This window comes from Opisthocomus hoazin, chromosome 3 (genome assembly GCF_030867145.1).
Source record: "Opisthocomus hoazin isolate bOpiHoa1 chromosome 3, bOpiHoa1.hap1, whole genome shotgun sequence".
Lineage (NCBI taxonomy): Eukaryota > Metazoa > Chordata > Aves > Opisthocomiformes > Opisthocomidae > Opisthocomus > Opisthocomus hoazin.
In genome coordinates, this window is record NC_134416.1 from 22,573,547 (window position 1) to 22,595,447 (window position 21,901).

The 21,901-nt window shown below is 40.8% G+C and overlaps 2 protein-coding genes across 5 annotated transcripts in view; one reads left to right on the top strand and one right to left on the bottom strand.

The window, feature by feature from the left end:
• The first annotated feature begins 636 nt into the window (after positions 1 to 636).
• On the top strand, positions 637 to 9,288 carry ABRA (actin binding Rho activating protein). Its single transcript, XM_009937524.2, has 2 exons — positions 637 to 1,464; positions 6,993 to 9,288. Exons 1-2 carry the CDS (start codon positions 713 to 715, stop codon positions 7,468 to 7,470), a joined length of 1,230 nt encoding a protein of 409 aa, XP_009935826.2. The 5' UTR covers positions 637 to 712; the 3' UTR covers positions 7,471 to 9,288.
• Positions 9,289 to 16,351: 7,063 nt separating this feature from the next.
• OXR1 (oxidation resistance 1) overlaps positions 16,352 to 21,901 on the bottom strand; it is a 320,312-nt gene continuing 314,762 nt past the window's right edge. For all 4 annotated transcript variants that reach the window (XM_075415688.1, XM_075415689.1, XM_075415691.1 and 1 more), the window contains 3 exons: positions 17,979 to 18,074; positions 17,353 to 17,426; positions 16,352 to 16,588 (listed from right to left, as the gene is read on the bottom strand). In XM_075415688.1, the coding sequence (XP_075271803.1) occupies positions 16,453 to 16,588; positions 17,353 to 17,426; positions 17,979 to 18,074 (306 nt within the window). In that variant the 3' untranslated portion in view covers positions 16,352 to 16,452. The remainder of the gene's footprint in view (positions 16,589 to 17,352; positions 17,427 to 17,978; positions 18,075 to 21,901) is intronic.

The window sequence follows — 21,901 nt, forward strand, 5'->3', positions numbered from 1 at the left end:
TCTTAGTGCTGACACCAGACATGACAGTGTTCCCAGACCCCCCCTGAAGGTCTGTTCTAAACAGAAGGACATTAATAGATAATGACTGGGAACTGAGCACAAAAATACCTTTTAAAAAATTAACCAAACCCGGATTTCCTTGGATGTATGAGCAATAAGAAGAAATCACCTAGCACCTTTTTAGAAAATGCATCTAAAAATTTCTCATTCACAGTCTGCTTCTGGCTTTACACTCCACGACGAGGGCCACTATTTACTTGTGATGACGAGGGGTCTCTACTCTGGCCGAAGCTGCCAGCAACTGACAGCACTTCACTTTTAGCAGTTTGAGACACTCTGTTCAGTATCTCTAACCCAAGTTCTGCACTTCCAGAAGAACAAGACCCTTGCCAACAAATTGAGAACTGAGCAGTCCCAGGGAAGGGGGACTAAAGGAGCTGTTAACTTCCCACTATTTCCAGTGCAGGTCTGTGTCACCCTGTTTACATCATGCATCATTCATCTGCTGTGATGAAATGCAAGCCTGCGTTTTAAAAAAAGATCTCTGTAATACTGAGGATACTATATCTTTGTGAGAAGTGTTTCACATATTTTCCATGGGCACAACCTGCTCCTGCTTCTATTTAAATCTCCATAGCTCTCTTCGAGGGACACTATTCGCTTCAGGAAGTTCATTCAGAAGGTGCTTAGCATAAGAAGCAGAAAAGCCAGCATGGCAGCAGGCAGCGACATGGCTCTTGAAGAAAAGCCGAGCACTACTCCTGTGAAAAGGGCTGTCCACAAGATCCGAATGGCCAGCCTAGTCTTCAGCTTGGCACGAGGCTGGCAGCAGTGGGTATCTGACCACCACATAAAGCAAGCCCAAGAGCCCCCTGGATGGGTCCCCTCTGCAGAAGATTCCTCAGCTCAGCCTGTACAAGAAAGATCCTTTGAAAAATGGCCAATTCCATCTGTCAAGAGGGACCAAGAAAAAGATGATGAAAAATCCTCAGCAAAGGAATCGGTGTCAATACGAGATGCTGAAAAAAATTCAAGGGAATCAGATGAAGCCCTCAAAAAGTTTGGCATTAAAAGCAAAGAAGTGACCAAAACAGTTGTAAGCAAAGCCTATGAACGAGGAGGTGATGTTAGCCTCCTCAGTGGAAGATATGAGAATAACAATAGCAGCTCCGAGATGACCAAGCTCAAAGAAGAATCGAGCGCTATTGACAAAATTCTTAGTGACAAATTATCTCCAACCATAAGGAGAAAGTGTTCAAACGTGGTATCAGAGCTGACCAAGGGCTGGAAACAGATGGAACAAGAGGACAAAGATGGGGCTAAGGAAGAAGTGCTGCTTAAGTGTCATGATGACAGCCTGGATGCAGAGGACAGTGGCTATGGGGAAGCAGAGGACAAACTGAAGCAAGAAGACAGTGACCAAGAGACGATGGCTGTGAGGATTAAACGACCTGTACCATCTTTGTAAGTAATAGATCTTTATTCCATTATCACAAGTGATCAGCAGACCCTGAGAGAGGTACAGGTTTCCATGAGGAAGATGGGGGGGAAAAACAGTAGGAAATGGTCAAAGACTAACTATTACTCTTGAAGAAAATGTAATTAAAAAAAAAAATCCAGGAAACCTTTCACTATCTCGCTGCGCGTAAGTAGTTAGTCAACAACATCTGACTATAGCCTCCGGTTTTATGTGCTATATACATAACAGACACAGGAAGTTATTTTCGGGAAATGTTAATTACATTAAATTTTTACACTGAATTTACTGGTTCATCAAAATCACTACTTACATCTTAATACTTTAGTCCATGTTTCAGAATAACAATTTTTACCTCTTCAAGAGCCCACAGCTATTCATGTATTTCAGCAAATGTAAAGTCTAAAGCAAGATACTTGACAAATAACATTTCCAAATACTTCTTCGTTATTTTGCTTAGTAGACATTGTAAATATTCTCAGAAGTAATTTGCAGAGAATGTCCAAAATAGACATTGCAGGGGTTACTTTTAAGTACATCTTAACAAAAGCTGGGTTCACTGCTTCTCTTTGGAAGCTTTCCATGGATTTGGAATTCATTTAGTCAAAGAATGGGAACTTTCACAGGAGCTGGGACTCAAACACACATTAGAAAGCATCTAGCTTGCCTCAACATCTGCAGGATCGATTTGAATCATGCCACGTTATAAATCGTTTGACAAAAAGAACATTTGAATCATCAATAGATTCTTCAAATTCCAGGTCTCTCTTTGGGTACGCTGTCATAAGGGGCCGGGAGGGGGGAAGCGCATCCATTGAATACGTCATGGAAGCAGAAGTTCCTGACATACAGACTTCCTTACACCTGTAAATTGTGTAAAGGAAACAGAATCTGTCACTTACCTATGGAGTTATTACAGGTTCTACTTAAAATTTTGGATTACTTAGCAACTTCATAGCATCAGACAGCTTTGAGGAACACTTCTTTAAGAAAGAGGCTCATGTTTGAAGACTACTACACAACAGCAGGTGCATATTAAACCCGGAGCCCAGGAAGTAAATAAGTAGTGTTCAGCCATAGACATGCAATCCTTGGGAAGAGCAGAGGAACAGCAGAATGTGGTAGAAATTATTCAGTTCCCTTTCCCAGACACCTCCAGCAGAACCACCTTTCCAGAAGACAGCTACAAACAGTTGCCCTGTGGCCAGAGTTGCCGATGGGCAGATGCAAAAACTAATTCATTGCTCTTATGTTGGTAAAAGATAAAAAGATCTACAGGTCCAGTGCTGCAAGATGGGAAACTGCAGGCAGCCTTTATAGACGCACCACAGTTTGCTGCAGCCCTCTGTTTTACAAACTTGGTAATGCCCCAGCACAAAGACAGCAGACAGGAACGTGTGGTTGGACCTGAACTGAATCACAGAATCATAGGTTGAAAAAGACCTCTAAGATCATCGAGTCCAACCATCAATCTGTTTCAGCATATAACCTCACGTCGAGCTGTAAAATTGCAATGAGGGCGAGCACAGCGTTTGGGGCCAGGGTGCCTGGAGCCATGGCCAAAGCGCAGCCCACGCGCTGCCCACTGGCTTCGCTGGGCAGGGAGGACAGCCGGAGAAACCGAGGCAAGGAGGGAGAAGGCTGGCACTAGCACATGGGTTCCCACCGGGAGCCGGTCTGTGGCGGGGCCTGAGTCTCCACTGCTTCCACTCTGCATCCATCACCCGCACGCACGAGCTGAGCAGGAGGCAGTTTGAGACTAGAAGGCAGGGTTTTCACCCTCCCAGTTAGTCTGCGTGTAAAGCATGAGCAAGGCAGCAGGAATCGGAGGCTCAGGGCCAGTGTGTTCACACCGTATCCTCATCGTCATTTCAGAAGTGAAAAAATGCTGGGACCAGCACTGATGAAAACAGCAAAACAGACTTTGCGATCCCTCTGCAGACAGGCAGGCAGGTTGTACCATTCCCACTGCTCAGGTGTTACACCTTACTAGTGACGAGCATTTACCGTGCCCAGCATGAGACTGTGGCTAACATAGTCTTGGATTTCAATCATACGGCACTTTTTAGCACAGGTATCTGAACACGCAGACCTATTTTAACTACTCAGAACGGGGATTAGGACGATGCTTTGCTGTACACCTGACGAGTCATCTCCCACAAGGAGCAAATGGTTAATAGGCAGAGTGAAAAAAGCTCTCCATTAACCTAGAGCTTGAAAGTTTGTGACCCCTGCTTTTGGGATAGACCCTGTGCACTGTCCTTTGACAGCAGTTAGGAGCTCAAAACAAAGATTTCACACATACAGTGGGAAAAGAGGGTAAATTTTCAGCAGATATTATCTGTAAATAACCTCAATTAAAACCAATTGCTCACTTTAAATATGCTATAGTAGAAACAAAACAGCTATCTTTCTGTTAAATTTTACTTCTGTTTTCCTCAGGTATCTAATTTTAGTGCTGCTACCTAGGAAAAAAATGACTAGTCAGATTTACTGAGGTGCAAATGATTGAAATAACACGCTCTATGTTACTTACAGTGATCTCCTCCACTAAAATCCGACACAAAAGTCATTTTCTGCACCTACAATGCTGTTATCAGGATTGGATTTTTTTTAGCTAGTCTTTCTTTTTAATTTATTTTATAGCCTTAGAATACATTATTTCAGCCTGCTACTTTTATGAGTCTTTCAGCATGGCTCAATCTTCTTCAAAAAGGCCATAAGTACACAGTTGTTAAAGCAAATCTCCCATTTTCCTCTCTATATTCCAGGAAAAAAAAAAATCAGTACTAGTATCTTTTTTTTCCTTCCATCAGCACCTTCATCATTTTGAGCTTCAATATTTACCAGAATAAAGTTGCTTCCTCAGCAGAAGGCACATTAACTCCTACGGACCTAAGAAATACTGTTTCATTCCTGCTTAAGAGACAAAGGGGTGCAACAGTGACATGAAACCCAAAACATTAAAAAGGGATCCATGTTTTTGCCCTACAGAACAGATCAGAAGGAACATGGAACATGCACTTTGTCCTCCTAGAAGTTCAGAACGCATTTAGGGTGATCATTTTAGTCAACAGGTTAACTTATTTGATTGCTACAGGTGAAGTACAGTGGGTTAACACCCACAGCCTTCACTTTGGATGCACCATCCATTGTGTAGGTGCTGCACACACACCAAAAAAATGCCTCTATGTGTATATACTTTAGTGTATTAACTTGTCATTAAGCTAAACAATGGGGAAAATTGCACTTTGGCCAACAGAAATGGTTAAATTAGAAGATGAGTTAAATAAAAGATAGTAATAGTAATGTTTTTCCAAACCCACAAGGGGTATGATAAAAGCAAAAGATGGTGTTTTTCTCAAACACTGAGAAGAGGATTAGGACAAGGAAGGTGATAATAATATTCAGCTAGAAAAGAGAATTACAAGTTTCAGTAGGAAATGGAGAGAGAATACTTACTAGACTGTTAAATAAAAAAAGCATAACTCTGTAAAGGCTTTGTTACTTATCTCACTCACTACCTTCTTTCCACCCAACCTGGGGAGCTGAAGCTCCAGGACTTTCCTGGGGGTGGTGGCCCTTGGAGCGAAGGGGGTGCAGCTGGCTGTGGCTGAGGGACAAGTCCTCCAGGATGGGATCTGCTCATCAGCTCCACTAACACTGCTGGTATCGCTTCCAGGCACTGTTGATTCACTTAGGGTTTGGTTTTCTTTTTTCCCCTTCACTGACATGTGAAGAGCTGGGGAAGCAGTCAATTGAGCTTCAGCTAGAGTTAGGGCTGTGCTGGCAAAGGGTTTCTATGGCTTTTGAGAGATGTGTAGGTTTCAGGCAACAAATTGTGTTGCACAAGCACACCTTGTGCCCACAGTTCCTCTGGGCAATGAGCCCACAATTGAGTGCAAGGGACAAAGGATCATGGTTTTCCCTTTCTCTCTCTGACAACAGCTTATATACAGGAGGATTTGGTTTATCGTTGGGAAGCAAAACCATCTACCTTTACCCCACTGACGTATTTTAACGCTTTTCTGCCAACACCTACCTGTTAATCACTTACCTGCATCAAACCACAGGTACATCCATGTTGCCTACTCTCAGCATGCTCGCAGTCACCCCACAGAAGAAAGTTGCATTTACTTGGCAACACTTCTGTGCTCAAGTCTTCTGATGCTTTTCACCAAATTGATGGGGAAGAGTATTTTGGAGCTTTTAAAATACAGTTTCTCACCACAGCTAAGCCAAGCTAATGGCAGCTCCACAGCTAAAAGAATGCTCCTGCTCTTCTCCTACTCCTTCTTCTATCCCTGGCACCAATGTCTGCACTTCTCGCTTTAACACTACAGTGCTGCCCAGCACTAGCATCCTTCTTGTCCACAGACCTGAATTGGGGACATCTATATCACTCCTATTCTCTCTTTCAAAAGGCTTAGTAGAAAACCATGGAATAGCCAAACAGCAGGGAAACAACATTTTCTGCAGGTTTGCAGTCCTCTGTACTGTTTTGCTAACTGTATTTTGTTTCCCTAGTGTTACTGTTAATATTCAGCTGACATTACTGGGGAGCTTTGGGAGCAACCTTCTGGGGAATAAAAATACTAGAAAACAAATTACTTTGGTACAACCACAGCACAACATATTCTCTAGACAAGCTCTGTACAGACACAATGACAGGATATGGACAGCACAAGGACTATCTATAGCTCCTCCACAACATGCGAGATTGGCCACTAGAGGAAAGCGTATCAACAGTTTGTCTGCCTGGAGTCATCCAGCAATATGATGTTACTATGCACACGCACAAAAAAACCCCTTAGTAAGACATCTGAAAGTCTTTTGTCATCCTCTGACCTTGACGTAAATCTCAGTAGCCCTAAGATTTTTCAGGCTTGTACTCTGCCAGTAACAATGCGAATCTTGGACTTCAATATTTGTTCAGAACCATACTTCAAATATGTAAGCATAGGCAGAGCTACTGCATTCTTATTAGCTTTTTGTTGTTGTTTTAAACATAAACATCTATTACAGGGTACAGGTTTTTCTAGACACTCTCCTCTGTTTCAGTCAAGAGTAGCTGAGGATCCAGACCACGTGCTTGGAGTTACTGTCATCTGTAACAGCAGGGCAGGCAGGTTTCAGGCCCTTCTGGGCAGGCGGAGACAGTGAGCTGCGTGACGGACCAAAGGTACAGAAAGCGCAGACAATCAGCAACATGCTGCTTCACTCCCGTACAGAATTAGGTCATTCTGGGCAAAAGTTTGCCAAAATGGGCTCAAGTCTGGGCTGGAGGGTGGTCACATAGATAAAAGCTCTGACCAGCACATTTGCTGTTGAGTGCAAACTGGAAGATGGACTCCAAGCCCTCGAAGAAGTAATTTAGCCGTAGTGAACTCATGCCACCTGGTGGCCAGCATCTCGGCTGGAAAAACAGAGCAACCCAGTGAAGAGAAATGAGTGGCAGAACCGTGTAACTAAACGACGAAACACGAAGCTCAAACGCCCTTTTTGTTTCTCTCAGCGCAAGCAGGTTCAGCGAAGAGGCACGCACCAAAGCCCACAGGAGATACAGCCCCATCAGCAGCCTGAAGGACAGATGGCAAGAATGGGCTGACCAGCACATCATCACACAGAAGCTGAACCCCTTCAGCGAGGAGTTTGACCACGAGCTGGCCATGTCCACGCGCCTGCACAGAGGAGACGAAGGCTACGGCCGTCCAAAGGAAGGAACCAAAACTGCGGAAAGGGCCAAGAGAGCCGAGGCCCACATCCACCGGGAGATCAGGGACATGTGCTTCATCATCGAATCAATGGCTAAGCCACGGCCCGACGGCAAGATCCAAGTCACTTTCGGGGAACTCTTCGAGAGATACGTTCGTATTTCCGACAAGGTTGTTGGGATTCTCATGAGAGCCAGGAAACACGGGCTGGTGGACTTTGAGGGAGAAATGTTGTGGCAAGGAAGGGATGATAACGTCATAATTACTTTATTAAAATAAGCATGCTGTAATCAGAACAATTTGTTTTGGAAAACCTTTCTCCACTTCTCCCTTACCATTAGCGTTTGCACAGTTCGAATAAAAGATTCCTCCCATTCACCCACACAGAAAAGACATTAAGCATTTTTCTAAATATGTATTTTATAACTACTGCATGATAACGCAAGCATCCAAATGTATTTTTCTCTGTACCAGGGGGGCTTGCAGGACAGTTAATTACGACGAGAAAAATCTATACTGAATATAAGCAGCTGATTATAAAAGCCCATAGCAACATAAACAGCTACAAATTAAATCCAATTTTTATTTGTTCCTACATTCAAGATCTTCCAACTATTTAAACTGGGTTATCAGGAATATAAACCATCCCAGACCAGAAGTAGGACGACAATATAAACTAAGACCAAGTTTTTGATCTGTGAAAGTGGTCTTGTGCATGTAATTCCTAATTAATTTATTTAAATACATGTAAAAATACTTTTACCTGAATACAGAATCAAGGATATCACATTTGTTTCCTTTACAAGCAGGATATGCAAATACTACTGCAGTATTATCTTGTGGCAACTACTGATACAACTTTCTCTTACATATCACATAGAAACTAAGACAAAATCCTTCTTTTTATAAACAAGGTTTTATACTTAATGTATTTCTACAACTAATTTATTAGTTTAATATTTAGAGTTATGGATGTTGGAGAGAAAACACTCAATAGAATGTAAGGCACAAAAAAGTTTTGAATAGATAGCCACATAGGAAATACCTCCTGTGCAATGTATCATCTGATTATCTACGTAAATACGGTTCTTACAAATACAGGGAAAAATAGCATGTAACACATAAAAGAGTCAGTTGTACTGTTCGTTGTGTATAGCAAAAAAGTGATTACAGTCAGCATCTTCCATGGAAACGTATCTCTGTGACAAAAGACACAGAAACAGTGTTTATAACTAAAATCAACTAACTAAGGAAAATGGTGTTTCACCTCACACAGAAACACTGGCCTTATTTCACAGCACTTGCCATTCAAACCATTCTGATGTCACTGAAGTAACATTGCAGATCAGCTGATGCTGAAGAGGACTAAATGCTAATGAACTAATAATTCTAAGTCTTAAAATTGTATGTATTATGCACAAATCTGAGACCTTTAAGGTCTATAATGCTCACTGGATTAGACAGATCACTTTCTCTAAACTACTACTGTAAAAAAAGCTATCCTAGTAAAAATGTGCTTCCCATGAAAAACGTCTGTTTCAGAGCAAGACCCCTGGGCAAGTAATTTGCATAATGACAAAGTGTTTTTTTTTTCTCCATAACATTCTTTCAAACTGAAAGAGCAAATATCTTCTTACAGAAGAAAAGGTATGAACGTCTTGTCTCTGTGATGAAATAAGTATTGCTGTCTTATTCTGAGAGTACAGGTACTCCAGTTTGAAGCTCTAATGAACAAGTGATTCAAATATTTTATAAGTTAGTGGTACAAGAACTGATTACTATGTCTATTGTAAGTGTGTAAATCATTAATATTTTAGGCACAGTTATATGTTGTGAATGCAAGGAAGAAAACTAATTACAAGATGGGTTCAATGGAACTTACTTAACAATGTTTTCTTGAGACCTCTCACACCACTCAAGCTGATCTGCCAAACTCACCTCTAAGTGTAATACTAACATATCATATATATTTACTTGCATATTCTTACCTTATTGTTTATGTCTTTATATAATGACCTTTACAGTTGTCTAAATTGTTGTGAGGAAATTTGGTTGTCAAAGGAATATATGAACTATAAATAAAACCTTAATTGACTATTTCTTGCGTTATTCCTCCCACATGCTAGAAAAGAAATACATGTACATATTCTGTGAAGTAAAACATCAGTAAGTTGTTTCAAAATACAACTACATTCTCCTTTTCACAGGCAGTTAAAATGCTTCCCTGTGAAGGTTTCTCCGTCCAAATAATCAGAACAAGATTTCAGAGTACACGAAAATGAAGCAGTCCTTACACCAAACACCCGTACAAAGAGTACACAGTAAAGGCATGTATTACGTGAATTATGTATTTCTGCTCACAAGAACTCTCATACTACCACAGGACAACACAGCAGAGATACAGTTCACCACAAATTTGTTTCGTGTCATGTTCATGTGTGGCTTCAAGCCCAAGAGCACCACACCATTGCTTGAGGAATCATATACATCTACTTTCACTCACTGACCTGAGACAGCAGGAGCAATACATTTTGTACCGAAACACTTGAACCATAATATCACTAAGAGGTACACTGTGAATGACAAGTTGACCATGAGCCAGCAGTGTGCCCTGGTTGCCAAGAAGGCTAATGGTATCCTGGGGTGCATCAAGAGGAGTGTGGCCAGCAGGTCAAGGGAGGTTCTCCTCCCCCTCTACACTGCCCTAGTGAGGCCCCATCTGGAGTACTCTGTCCAGTTCCGGGCTCCCCAGTTCAAGAAAGATGAGGAGCTGCTGGAGAGAGTCCAGCGGAGGGCTACAAGGATGGTGAGGGGACTGGAGTATCTCTCCTATGAGGAAAGACTGAGGGAGCTGGGCTTGTTTAGCCTCGAGAAGGCTGAGGGGACCTAATAAATGCTTATAAATTATATCTCAAGGGTGGGTGTCAGGAGGATGGGGCCAGACTCTTTTCAGTGATGCCCAGTGACAGGACAAGGGGCAACGGGCACAAACTGAAGCATAGGAAGTTCCAGCTGAACATGAGGAAGAACTTCTCCACTCTGAGGTTGATGGAGCCCTGGAACAGGTTGCCCAGGGAGGCTGTGTAGTCTCCATCTCTCTCTGGAGATATTCAAGACACACCTGGACAAGTTCCTGTGCACTCGGCTCTAGGTGACCCTGCCTCGGCAGGGGGGTTGGACTAGATGACCCACAGAGGTCCCTTCCAACTCCTATCATTCCGCGATTCTTACAGCATGTAACAAGAGCTCGTGCTTTGACAGCAAGTCTATGCTATCTACTACTTCACCTTCAGAGAAACACCTGGAATCCAACCAGGTATGTAATGCTGAAGTAAAAAAAAACCACAAAATAAAACAATCAGAAAAACCTTCCTGGCTTAGGTCTTGAGCCAACAAAGTAGCCTGTAGAAACTGTAGAGTAAATCAAGTTTTTCCACCTCTTCCTACATGCTCGACAGGAACGCAGAAGTGCAGAACGCCTCTTCTACTCCATCTTCCACTTGCTGAGCACTGCTTCTATCGAAGAAATTGTCACATGAAAGGAAGGCAGCAATTGTTGCCAACAATTTCCACTTAGGTGAGAGCCATCTCAGCCTCGCTGCATGCCTACTGACAAACCAGGCTGGGCTGACTGGATCACAAACAGAATTAGCACTGGCACTTTACTGCTCTTGCCCCACACGATGCAGGGAGGCAGACCCCTCACTTGGCCTGAACACTGCTGGCATTCCCAAATGCAGCCATCTTCCTCCGGGTTCATCAGGGCAAGTTCAGCATTTACTTTAGAGGCAACAGCTGCTCCTGTCCCACTCCCAATGCCTGAAATTTAGGCATACCTGCACCTAAGTCAATGCTGAGATTCATTAAAGCTGTACCCACTCAAACATTCACAAGCAACAGATTACTGACATTTGACTTCTCCTGTATGCCCACCAGAAGTCACTGTGGGTAAGACTACACTTTAACAGTTTCATATAACGCATATACTACTACTAGGGGATCACAAGAGGCGAGGACAGACCAAGACACAGGGCAAACTTCTCAGCTGAACTGTAATTCAGTGACAGAGGAGATGGGGAACCTTCCCATCTTCTCCTTTATGGGATGTGGCAGAGAGAAGGGAACCTCTGTAACTTCTACTCAAACGCATTCAGCACCAGAACAGACCAGTGGCACTCTGCTTCTTGAAACTCAACATTTCATTTAGCTGATGTCTTCTTGCATATTGGAACACCCAGATATATGTGCCTTTATAGTTACCACACAGGATAAAAACAAGATTATTGGTTTAGAGATACGTAGCATTAGACCAATTGACATCTGAACGGAAAAAAAACACCAGCCTTCAAGCTCACAAGCCCTTTTCAAATCTCACCTTGCCTTTAACTCCTTGGCCTTGGATCAGCTGTGTAACAATATAATCACTACTATACATCATAAATCTACAGCTCACTGCAGATAACTTCTTAAGCCTCCCATTCATAGTCATCTCAATGCAATATTAAAAACTTTATGCAACAAAAATATCTTGGTCCATTTTTCCCCTCAAAATATTTTATTTCCAATTGATTAATAAAACCACACCTGTGACTAATCATTTGTCCCATAGCATCCTCCATCATTTACTTCTGAGTAGGCAGTACCACGCAAAGCCTTCTAAACTCTGAAAAATATTTACAGCTTTTGTGTAAGAGAAATATTAACTATTGACACAACTTAGGATGTATGGAAGTGATTAATGTAGGTTATGTTTCACAACATTTTTGCATAAAGATGTGCAACAAGTTTATCCATGCAAAGTAGCTGGAGAAAAATAAATCTGAACTCACTAAAAAACTGAACAAAAATTACTCCACAAATTACCCAGTCTAACTTTCCTACTATATCATACCTGTTACGTTCCTGTGAAACTATTGTGACCTCTGTCAAATTTAAATATTCTACTTAAATTCTATGTAGTAAGATGATAAAGGTAAGTAACTGCTTGATTTAAGCAGTCTTCGTAGACTTTATTTAAGACCTGCTTTCCTTTCTGACTTGCTTCAAAAATAAACCCCTTAACCTTCCAGGTACAGAGCGAGCAACTCTTAGTTACTCTCATGGTAGCTTACAGTTGCACTCCACAGAATCACAGAATAGTAGGGGTTGGAAGGGACCTCTGTGAGTCATCTAGTCCAACCCTCCTGCCGAAGCAGGGTCCCCCCCAATTGTCTAATTTGAAACAGATTTCCTTCTGATATGTAACATTTCCCTCATTTTCCTGTGTTGCTTTGGCACAGGTGGTTTAGTTTGCTAAGAATGCAGAGTTCCTGACTCTGCCATAAAACTCGTCTCTTCTTCTGTCACAACTGTGAGGTGCATTTGCCATCTTCTGAACGTACCTTTCACACTTCCGTGACAGCACGGAATTTGTATCAGAGGAAATTTTACTTTCACACCGTTATTTTGTCAGGTCTTACAACAGTTGCTGCAGTGGTTTGAAGCGAGCGGACCATTCACTGGATGTGTATCCCACCCACTGGAAATCATCTCCCTCCTCCATGGCAGTAATTCCTTCTTTCCAATGTTTCTGTACAGCCAAGGTTCAGTATTAAAGCTCATTTCTAAAACAAGGGAAGGCTACAGGAATAAAATCAGCTGTAGTGGAAAGTATAACCTCTGTGGTGAGATGTTCAACCATCACTGATCACAGAACACTGGCAAGCCCTGTTGCCACAGCTACTTCAGCTGCTGGGTCTACATTGCACCACACTAACATCTCAGCTGAGGTCACTCCTGCCACCACATGGACAACCGAAAGTAGCTCAGGGTTCAACACCATGTCTGCTACCAGCAGCTCAGCTGCTACAACAGGAACTCCACAATTACAAAGCTTCTCAGATGCGCAGGACAGCAGAAAGCAGAGCTTAAGCTGACCCGACACTGGTGGTACTGCAGCAGAACAGCCGGCGGGACCACTTTGGTCTGCACGTGCTACAGTAAGAATAAGCGTAGACCATTCACTCAGCTGGACTCTCTGCTCCAGCACCACAGGACAGCTCTATTTCATACCGCAGAAGCATGTACTCTTAAGGGGAGGAACAGCAGAGGTTTGCTGCCTTAACTGAGCTCCCTATTGCTGTGACAACAGTAAAGCACCCTGATGACATCTGTTCATCTATGAAGAACGTAAAAGTGAGACTTAACATTCAAGTCTTGAATGAGGAATACCGGGGAGTATCCAAAGAAAGATTATTTTTTAAATTTGAAATTGAGTGAGTAGCAAGTATTTTTACTCCTTGTCAAAGACTGGATTTTATGCTAACTCCCGTACAGGAAAAATACATCTAATGCAGCATATAGTAGGTGAGCAGGAGGATGCAAGCACAAGCCGTACATGAGAAATCATGCTCTTTTGCAGATTATACAAAAGCAGCAATTAACACAAACAGGATTTAGGGATGGAAGGCGATGTGGTAAGAATTCCAGGTATGTGAGCAAAGCATCAAGTTAGTCCATGAATACATCCACCTACTGTCTGCTGAGACACAGGCTTCTTGCACCACACACTTTCAAAGTGTAGCTCGTAAAGCCTTCAGCATATGTCAAACCTCAACTCTTTACAATCATTGAAGCAAACCTTGCCAGGAAAGGCAGAAAGGAATTATACTGCAGAAAATCCATACTGAATCCAAGGCAGGAGGTACATCAAGACAGTGCCTTTGATCTCACCAATGCAATCTTTTACATGTGTCATACAGAAGTTAGCTGCACCTGTGGTTAACAAAATTCATGGTCTTCCATTAATAGACATGCACTACTCTCTGTAGGTCCTTTACACAGCTAGTCACATCACTGTTACCACAGTCACCTATACTTGAACTCCAATGTCTTTCTGTTCCTTAACTACTCTAGTACCTATACAAGTGTGATTGCTATGGTACTGCTTACTACAATGTTCTTGACTGACACTCCCCCTTCCCCCCACATGCCTTTCCAAAACCAGTCCAAAACTCAGAGACATTCAGCAACTGAAGATTTTCTGTACTTTTATATAATTCTTCAGAGTATGATTCTTCATAAAACTCTCCACAGTAGCATTTAAAGTCTAAAATCGGCTTTATTTGCAATATGAGATTAGGATAGAGAATAAGCACTTGAATTAATGTGTTTTGTCGGCAAGGATAATCTGAGGCGCATTTTTTTTTTTTTCTTAAAATGGCTGAAGACAGCGTATTTCACTATCACCACTTCCCACTGGGCTTTCGAAAACGAAACAAAAAAATCCCCCAAAGGATGAGCAAATGCATCCTATATATTCAGCGAAGTTATTAAATGAAGAGCAATAATCTGCATTTGTGCTTCTAAGAAAACTCCAACTTCTAATAAAACTCCAACTCAAGTTTATTTTTACATATATTTAGATTTATTTGCTATACATCACTGTGACCTTATAGTACTTAAAATCCATTACAGGATTTTTTTGTTGTTGTAATAATCAGTCTTAACTCCACAAAGACAATAATACTGCTGTGGAAGACCAAAGGGGAGAAAAGCCATTTCAATTTATTTACAGTTCCTTATTCTGTAAACATTTAGTCTACACATTGTACTAAGTTCTAATAAGGATAAAGAGCTATACACAGACACAGGAAACAAAGCCCTGTATTTCTATTCCTATTGAGTATTAGCATATTATAGATGAAACCTCTGCCCTTTCTCATTACCATAGCAGTAAGCTGTCTTCAAACAAGTTTTTAAAACTGTCCAGAGATGTAAATATTTTGAAATAATATACAACTACATCTACTTAAGCCAACTCATTTGGCTTTTATTCCATTTCTAGAATAATTTAAAGTGCTATAAGCAACCCGTCAATCAACATTTCTCTATAATAACAAAACTACTTTAAACATTAATTTACAAGATAATATACAATGTTCATCTGAAATAGCTGAAATATCAGCACAAAGTCAGTCACTGTCACACTTAACAGCAATTTTTTTTTTTTTTTTTTTTTGTTGTTGTTTTGTTTTCGCAGAACACAGAATAAAAGCTTCGAAACAAACAGTTTTGTTGAGCTGTTATTGCCACAATGGCTTATCAATTTTCCTACAAAAGTGGACAAGAGCTACTGGAACTGTATTCTAGCCTGTCATTTTTTTTTTTTTTTTGAGGTCACATGACAGTAAGTTTGCATATTCCACGAGTGTACTGAATTACAATATTGTCTACCTATAGTACATTATCTCATTTTAATCAGAGCTGGTGCTAACTGTAAATTTACAACATAGACCCACTCAAAAACATCACAACTATTTTTTTCTTTGGACAGGAATAAGCTATATTCTTGGAGTTGATGTGCTACACGGCTACAACAGTATAACAGTATAGATCTGACACTTTATGTTGAAAAAAGATGCATCTGCTTCTGTACTTTTAATGCCCTACTATAGCTACAAATTGTTCACCAAGTTTTGCTTGCTTTAGCCTTTTAGTTTTGTGGAACTATGGTTCTTCTATTCCCTTGCTATGCGCTAAGTCCTTGCCACGTAGCTCAATATTGTCAGCATTTGTCCCAAACCTGCAGATCGTTAACAGCATGTGCAAAACACTCTTTAATACAATCAGCATGCAGCTAGAATACGTATTAACTGACTTTTTTCTAAACATGAACAACAAACAAGACAAGTGGCACTGTTGACTTTGGATATCTTCTAACTTCCCCGTATGTGCTGAGAAGGAATGCAAGGCTTCTCGTCTATTTGTGGCACCATATGAATTAACCCATCGTTGGTCCGGACCAATCTCTGCAGTACTGCTGCCAAATACCCACACGCAGCTTTCTTCTTATATAGGTTCACAGAGGGCAACTTCATTCATAGACATAATCTGAATACAAAAATAATAAGCTATATTCAATGAAGCAGCCCCCTAGCAGGATTGCAGAAAGGTGTGTGTGGGAAACCTGGGAGGCAACTGTAATAAGGATAAGAAAATTTTGTATGCTGCGATGCTCAAAGTAACTGATGTTAATTTTTAGTCCACGTGATCTATATTTTGTAAAAGTGTCTACAGCTTAGAAAAAGTAGGACAGTATATTACAGATGCGAGAGCATGAAAAAAAGTCAGCTATTTCAAAACAACAACTAGATGGCCACGCTGAAAACTTACAAAAAAATCAAAATGGTAAAATGGTACATTATATTGCTCGTAGGGATTTCTGAGCTGCGCTGATTCATGTCAGGTTTGGGACAACACCCTGTAGAAATAGCTAAATACTCATTCAAAAGCCCAAATTTCAATGTCTTGAATAATGAAGTCTTCTCGCTTAGAAAGTGTATGATTCCCAAATGTTTTACATGAATGACTTCTTCCATGGTAGAGATCACCATCGAGCCAAAGAGCAAACTCCCCTCTGCAAGACAGACAATGTATTAAAGCAAAAGACTGAGGGAGTAAGCATTAAACTTATCAATGTATTTTTCATTCAGTACTCAGGAACAAGGAGAAATTATAGAATTCTTTTTCAATGTGAGTACCTCATAGCTGCTGATAAACCTGAAGCTGCAAAGATTTCTTTTTTTTTACTATTTATTATTAATTTGGGAATATCCCTCTTTCAGATATTATCAGATAAAAAGCTAAGCATAACTCCTCAGGTTTCAGCCCCTTCCATTTATATTAAAAAAAGACATAATAGTCAATATGCAAGGAGAGTGCTGATAACAAATAATGGAAACATCCCAGCAGCCTACGCACTTGTGTGGGCGGAAAAAAGGGGTGAGACAACATATAATTTCTGAAGGACACTGGCATGTTTTGGGATGTCACAGTTTCAGTTCAAGCCTATTCTAGCTACACATAATTTTCACATTTACGTACCTTCAGAATCATACTATCGTGTCCATTCTGAATATGCCAATACACACACGCAAGTAGAGCATACAAGGCATCATAACCGTGCAGGGGTGAAACCTGATGCCACACTGTGCTGAAGATAAACCTCCTGTTTAAGTTTCCTGAACATAGGAAGCTAAACCTCTGACATACTAAACCTTTCTTGGCTGGTAACTGTTGAGTACTGAGCTATAAACTGAAGTCAATTCCACATTTTCTTTTCAAAAGTGTACAGACATACACGCTTAACAGACTAACAATGAAACAGAAGTTACCACTTACCCTCCTCCACCAAAAGCAAGGGAGTCCATGTCTCCTTTAATGAAGAACATGTTGTCTCCTGTCCATTTGAAAACCTAATAAAAACCCAAAACAGACCAACAAGTTAAAATACCTGAACTTTTGTTTGGGTGGAAGGGAAACCAAATGTCAGTAGAGATAGGCTATGGGTAGACAGACGCCAGTCTATCGAAGTTAGCAAGTATACACAGAAAATTCAGGGAACAGACATATGCAGACTAAAATTCTCTTAGGTTTTCTACTATTTGAAATAAGACCATTCCAAAACAGCTAGTCTTTGAGCACTGAAACTTCTACATAATGAAAAACACTAAGAAAATATGCTTAGATTACATGATACGCCCTTTAAAAGGACGTAGTGCAGACAAAAATCTGGCAGTCTTCAGTGCAATGAAAAAGTCAGGTTCAATACATTTTTGACATAGCGCAAACACTACCGATTTACTGCGCACTAACAGACTCTGTGGAAAAACTAGTATGAAGACATTTTGTGGGCCAACTCCTAGAATTTTTCAGATTATTTACTATTAGATTTATTCAGTAAGTACTTAAAGATGACCAATTTGGAAGGGAAAAAAGGAACATCATACAAAGTTGTTATTACTTACCTCAAAATCTGGAGAAAAAGTGAACATAAAGGTCTCCCCAGTGCCATAAAAGCCATCACTCACTTTAAATGGTTCAGATGCTAGTGCACCAAAAACCTGTAAGCAAATATACGCAAGTGAAAATACTTACGAAAAACTACACAGCATCTGAGAATCTTTAATGATAGTAACTGATAAACAAATCAGGTTGTAAACACCAGATTTGAAATTTACTACAGGATAACCCTTACATGGTATCACAGTTCCAAGTGTATTGATTGAGCTATGGTATGGTGCTTTGTGGTACAATAAGAAGGTAAGAGGACTCTCCATAAACAGTGAACATAGTGAAAAAAATAAATCAAAGGGGTAAAAACTAAACTCAGGAGATTCTCAGAAACAGCGTATATATTTTTAAAAGTTTCACATCAAAGGGTTCCGCTCCTTCATACGTTAACTCCTCTTCCACATCAACTAGGCTATTTTCAGCAAATTCCTATCTGTACATGAGTTGTTAGTTTTCATGTAATTTATTTGTTCCAATCCAAATTACAGGTAAGCACTGGTTACCCTGTCTTACAACTGAGACAGATTTTAACTAAGCCTTTGCTGGGTACGAAAAGTATTTATAATATTCAGTAATAAGGACATTACAACAGTAGCTAAAAAGGTCTGAGGACTGATAATTGGATTTTTAAATTTGATTAAAGTAGTATTGATTTCTCAGGAGCAAAAAATAACTAGGATCCCCCCCAATTATGCAAAATCAGTACAACATGGGCAAAAATCAGGACTTCTATTGCTAAAAGGAAGCTTGTTTCAACACCTGCAAGAGCAGAGTAGATGCTAGTACCAAAGCACTCCACTAGCACTCCTTCATACATCTGTATAAGAAAAAAAAACAACATGAAGTTTCTGTGGTTTTGTTCACATTAAACAGTGAGTTTGAGAAACATGGGACTGATGAGAGCGAGACATTAAAGCTAGTGTCTTGACTTGGATTATGCTCAGGATATAAAGCAGAAACTATTTTCTTCTGCCCATCCTAAGAAACTCTTTGGCTGAGGGTATGTTTCCCAAGCATTCCTTTCCATGTTGAGATCGAGAGCAGCTGTTAAAACACAAAACTAGGTGAGTGCAAACTTCACATCAGGAACTCGAGGATTATACACAGCTATCAAGCATCTAATAAAGACTGCCCCAGCTCATTTCTTTGAGTTACCAGTTCAGAATAACCAAAAAACCTCTTTATTTCTCAGGAATTGTATATGGTCCAGAAAGCTTCTTGTTCAGAAGCTTCTAATTGAAATAGAAGACAACAAGACTGAAAGAAGAGTCATGTAAAGAAATGACGTGCTCATTATGAAACAAAACACCCTCCTGCACTCAATACACAATCTTCCACTGGCTGGTTATGAGAAAAAAATTATTAGTCTTCTAAAGAATTTCAGGGATAATTTTCTTCAAGCATTCTGATAATGCACATCAGACTGTTGCAAATCTGACAGATCAATCATGCCAATAGCAGGTGCTTTAAATTTTTTTTTTTTAATTCAAGCACTGACATCTTGCAATAAACTTTAAATAATTTTGAAAACAGTGCGCACACTAGCAAACAAAATTAATTTGATGCAGTCAGTACTGCACATTTTAGAAGCCACTGTTGATACCCCATTTTTACAGAGCAGAAGAGGGGTAGGACTTAGATATTAAACTTCTGGTAAGTCAGAATACCTATAAAACCTTCTGTATATTTTTTTTAAGAACATAGTATCACCACTGACAAGATATTTTGGTCATGCGTAACACTTCCTTTATCTAAGTGAAGAGAACTACATTTGAGCATACATGTGACCAATATTTACACTCCAAAATCTGATTCTCTGGAGGAATTGTTAAACTTACTTGACAAGGTGATGAAATAAAGTATCACAGTCAGCTAAAGGTGCTCACTTTTCCAAGACCTGTATCAGTTTCAGACGCATTGTGAAATGGCAAATTCAATCTAAAAGCTTGAAGTTCCATGAACTGGGCTGCAAGTTTCTGTACCTCTGCTTCCACGCAAGCTCACAGGAAACCTAGCACAAAGCTTTCTCTGCATAGACACTTATTTCATTCTGATGAATTCTATTCTATTCTGAATCTATTTCATTGCTGATGACACAAAACTGGTAGGAGTGGTAGATACACCAGAAGGCTGTGCTGCCATCCAGTGACTCCTGGATAGGCTGGAGAGTTGGGCAGAGAAGAACCTGATGAGGTTCAACAAGCGCAAGCGCAGGGTCCTGCACCTGGGGAGGAACAACCCCATGCATCAGTACAGGCTCGGGGCGGACCTGCTGGAGAGCAGCTCTGTGTCCTGGTGGATGACAGGTTAACCATGAGCCAGCAGTGTGCCCTGGCTGCCAAGAAAGCCAATGGGATCCTGGGGTGCATCAAGAAGAGTGTGGCCAGCAGGTCGAGGGAGGTTCTCCTTTCCCTCTACTCTGCCCTAGGGAGGCCCCATCTGGACTATTGTGTCCAGTTCTGGGCTCCCCACTTCAAGAAAGATGAAGAGTTACTGGAGATAGTCCAGCAGAGGGCTACGAGGATGATGATGGGATTGGAGCATCTCTCCTACGAGGAAAGGCTGAGGGAGCTGGGCTTGTTTAGCCCGAAGATGAGAAGGCTGAGAGGGGACCTTATAAATGCTTACAAATATCTGAAGGGCGGGTGTCAAGAAGATGGGGCCAGACTCTTTTCAGTGGTGCCCAGCAACAGGACAAGGGGCAATGGGCACAAATTAGGAAGTTCCACCTGACCATGAGGAAGAACTTCTTCCCTCTGAGGGTGACGGAGCCCTGGAACAGGCTGCCCAGGGAGGTTGTGGGGTCTCCTTCTGTGGAGATCTTCAAGACCCGCCTGGACAAGGTCCTGTGCAGCCTGCTGTAGGTGACCCTGCTTCGGCAGGAGGGTTGGACTAGATGACCCACAGAGGTCCCTTCCAATTCATAACATTCTGCAATTCATTCAACACTGGCAAGACACTTCTCTATTATCCCAGAGTCTAAATGACAACAATAGGCTTGAGAGAAAGAAACCAGCATTTATATTTTATTGTATGGCTAATGTATGGCTAATTTGGGAATCAGCCAAAATTAGACCAAAATGAAGGAATTCTTTAAAGACGAAATGTTTGTTTTCCTGTTACTTTCCAGAAGGCTATTTTGTCTTGTCTTTTTTTTTTCCTCTGTGTGTGTATTTTTAAGGGAGGTTTGAAATGAGTCCCCAGTGTTATTAAAACCTAAAGCTTTTTATACTTTTCTTTTTTCAGCCCACTGCTAGTTGGATGGCCTCATGGGTCAAAGAAAGTTCAAGTGAGAGAGTCAACCTAGTATAACTTCCAACACAGGATTTGTAGTAAATCATGCACAGAATATTAAATGATCATATATTCGAACGGCAACAACAATATCAAAAAAAAAAAAAGGATTGGAGAAGTCCATCTCAATTGTGGCGTGATAGGTGAGGAAGTGCCTGTTAGAACAACAATACAGACAGGGCAATAAAAGAGGAAAAAGAAATTAGGAATTAAGTAGATCTGAACACAGTTATTTGACACTTGTGTAAAGTCAGCTGGCTTAAACATAATCACACTCATTTAGTCTAGTGCTACAGAGATATGCAAATTGTTCTCTTCCCCCACATTTTGTGAGAACTCAAAATTTACACTATAGATAAGGCAGTTAAAACTGCTGCTTGACTTCAGGTTTAAATTATGAGAAGCAATAGTTGTCCTGTTAGAAAGAATACTAATTCTAAAATCCTTTTTCAAGTAATAGGCTTGGCTCAGTTGGAATATGTTTTAAGTGAGAAGACTTGAGAGTCATTCAGAGTAGATGATGATATTTTAGATAGACAGTAGTCAGTCACTCTAAGCCGGCACTTTCAGTATTGCTGAAAAG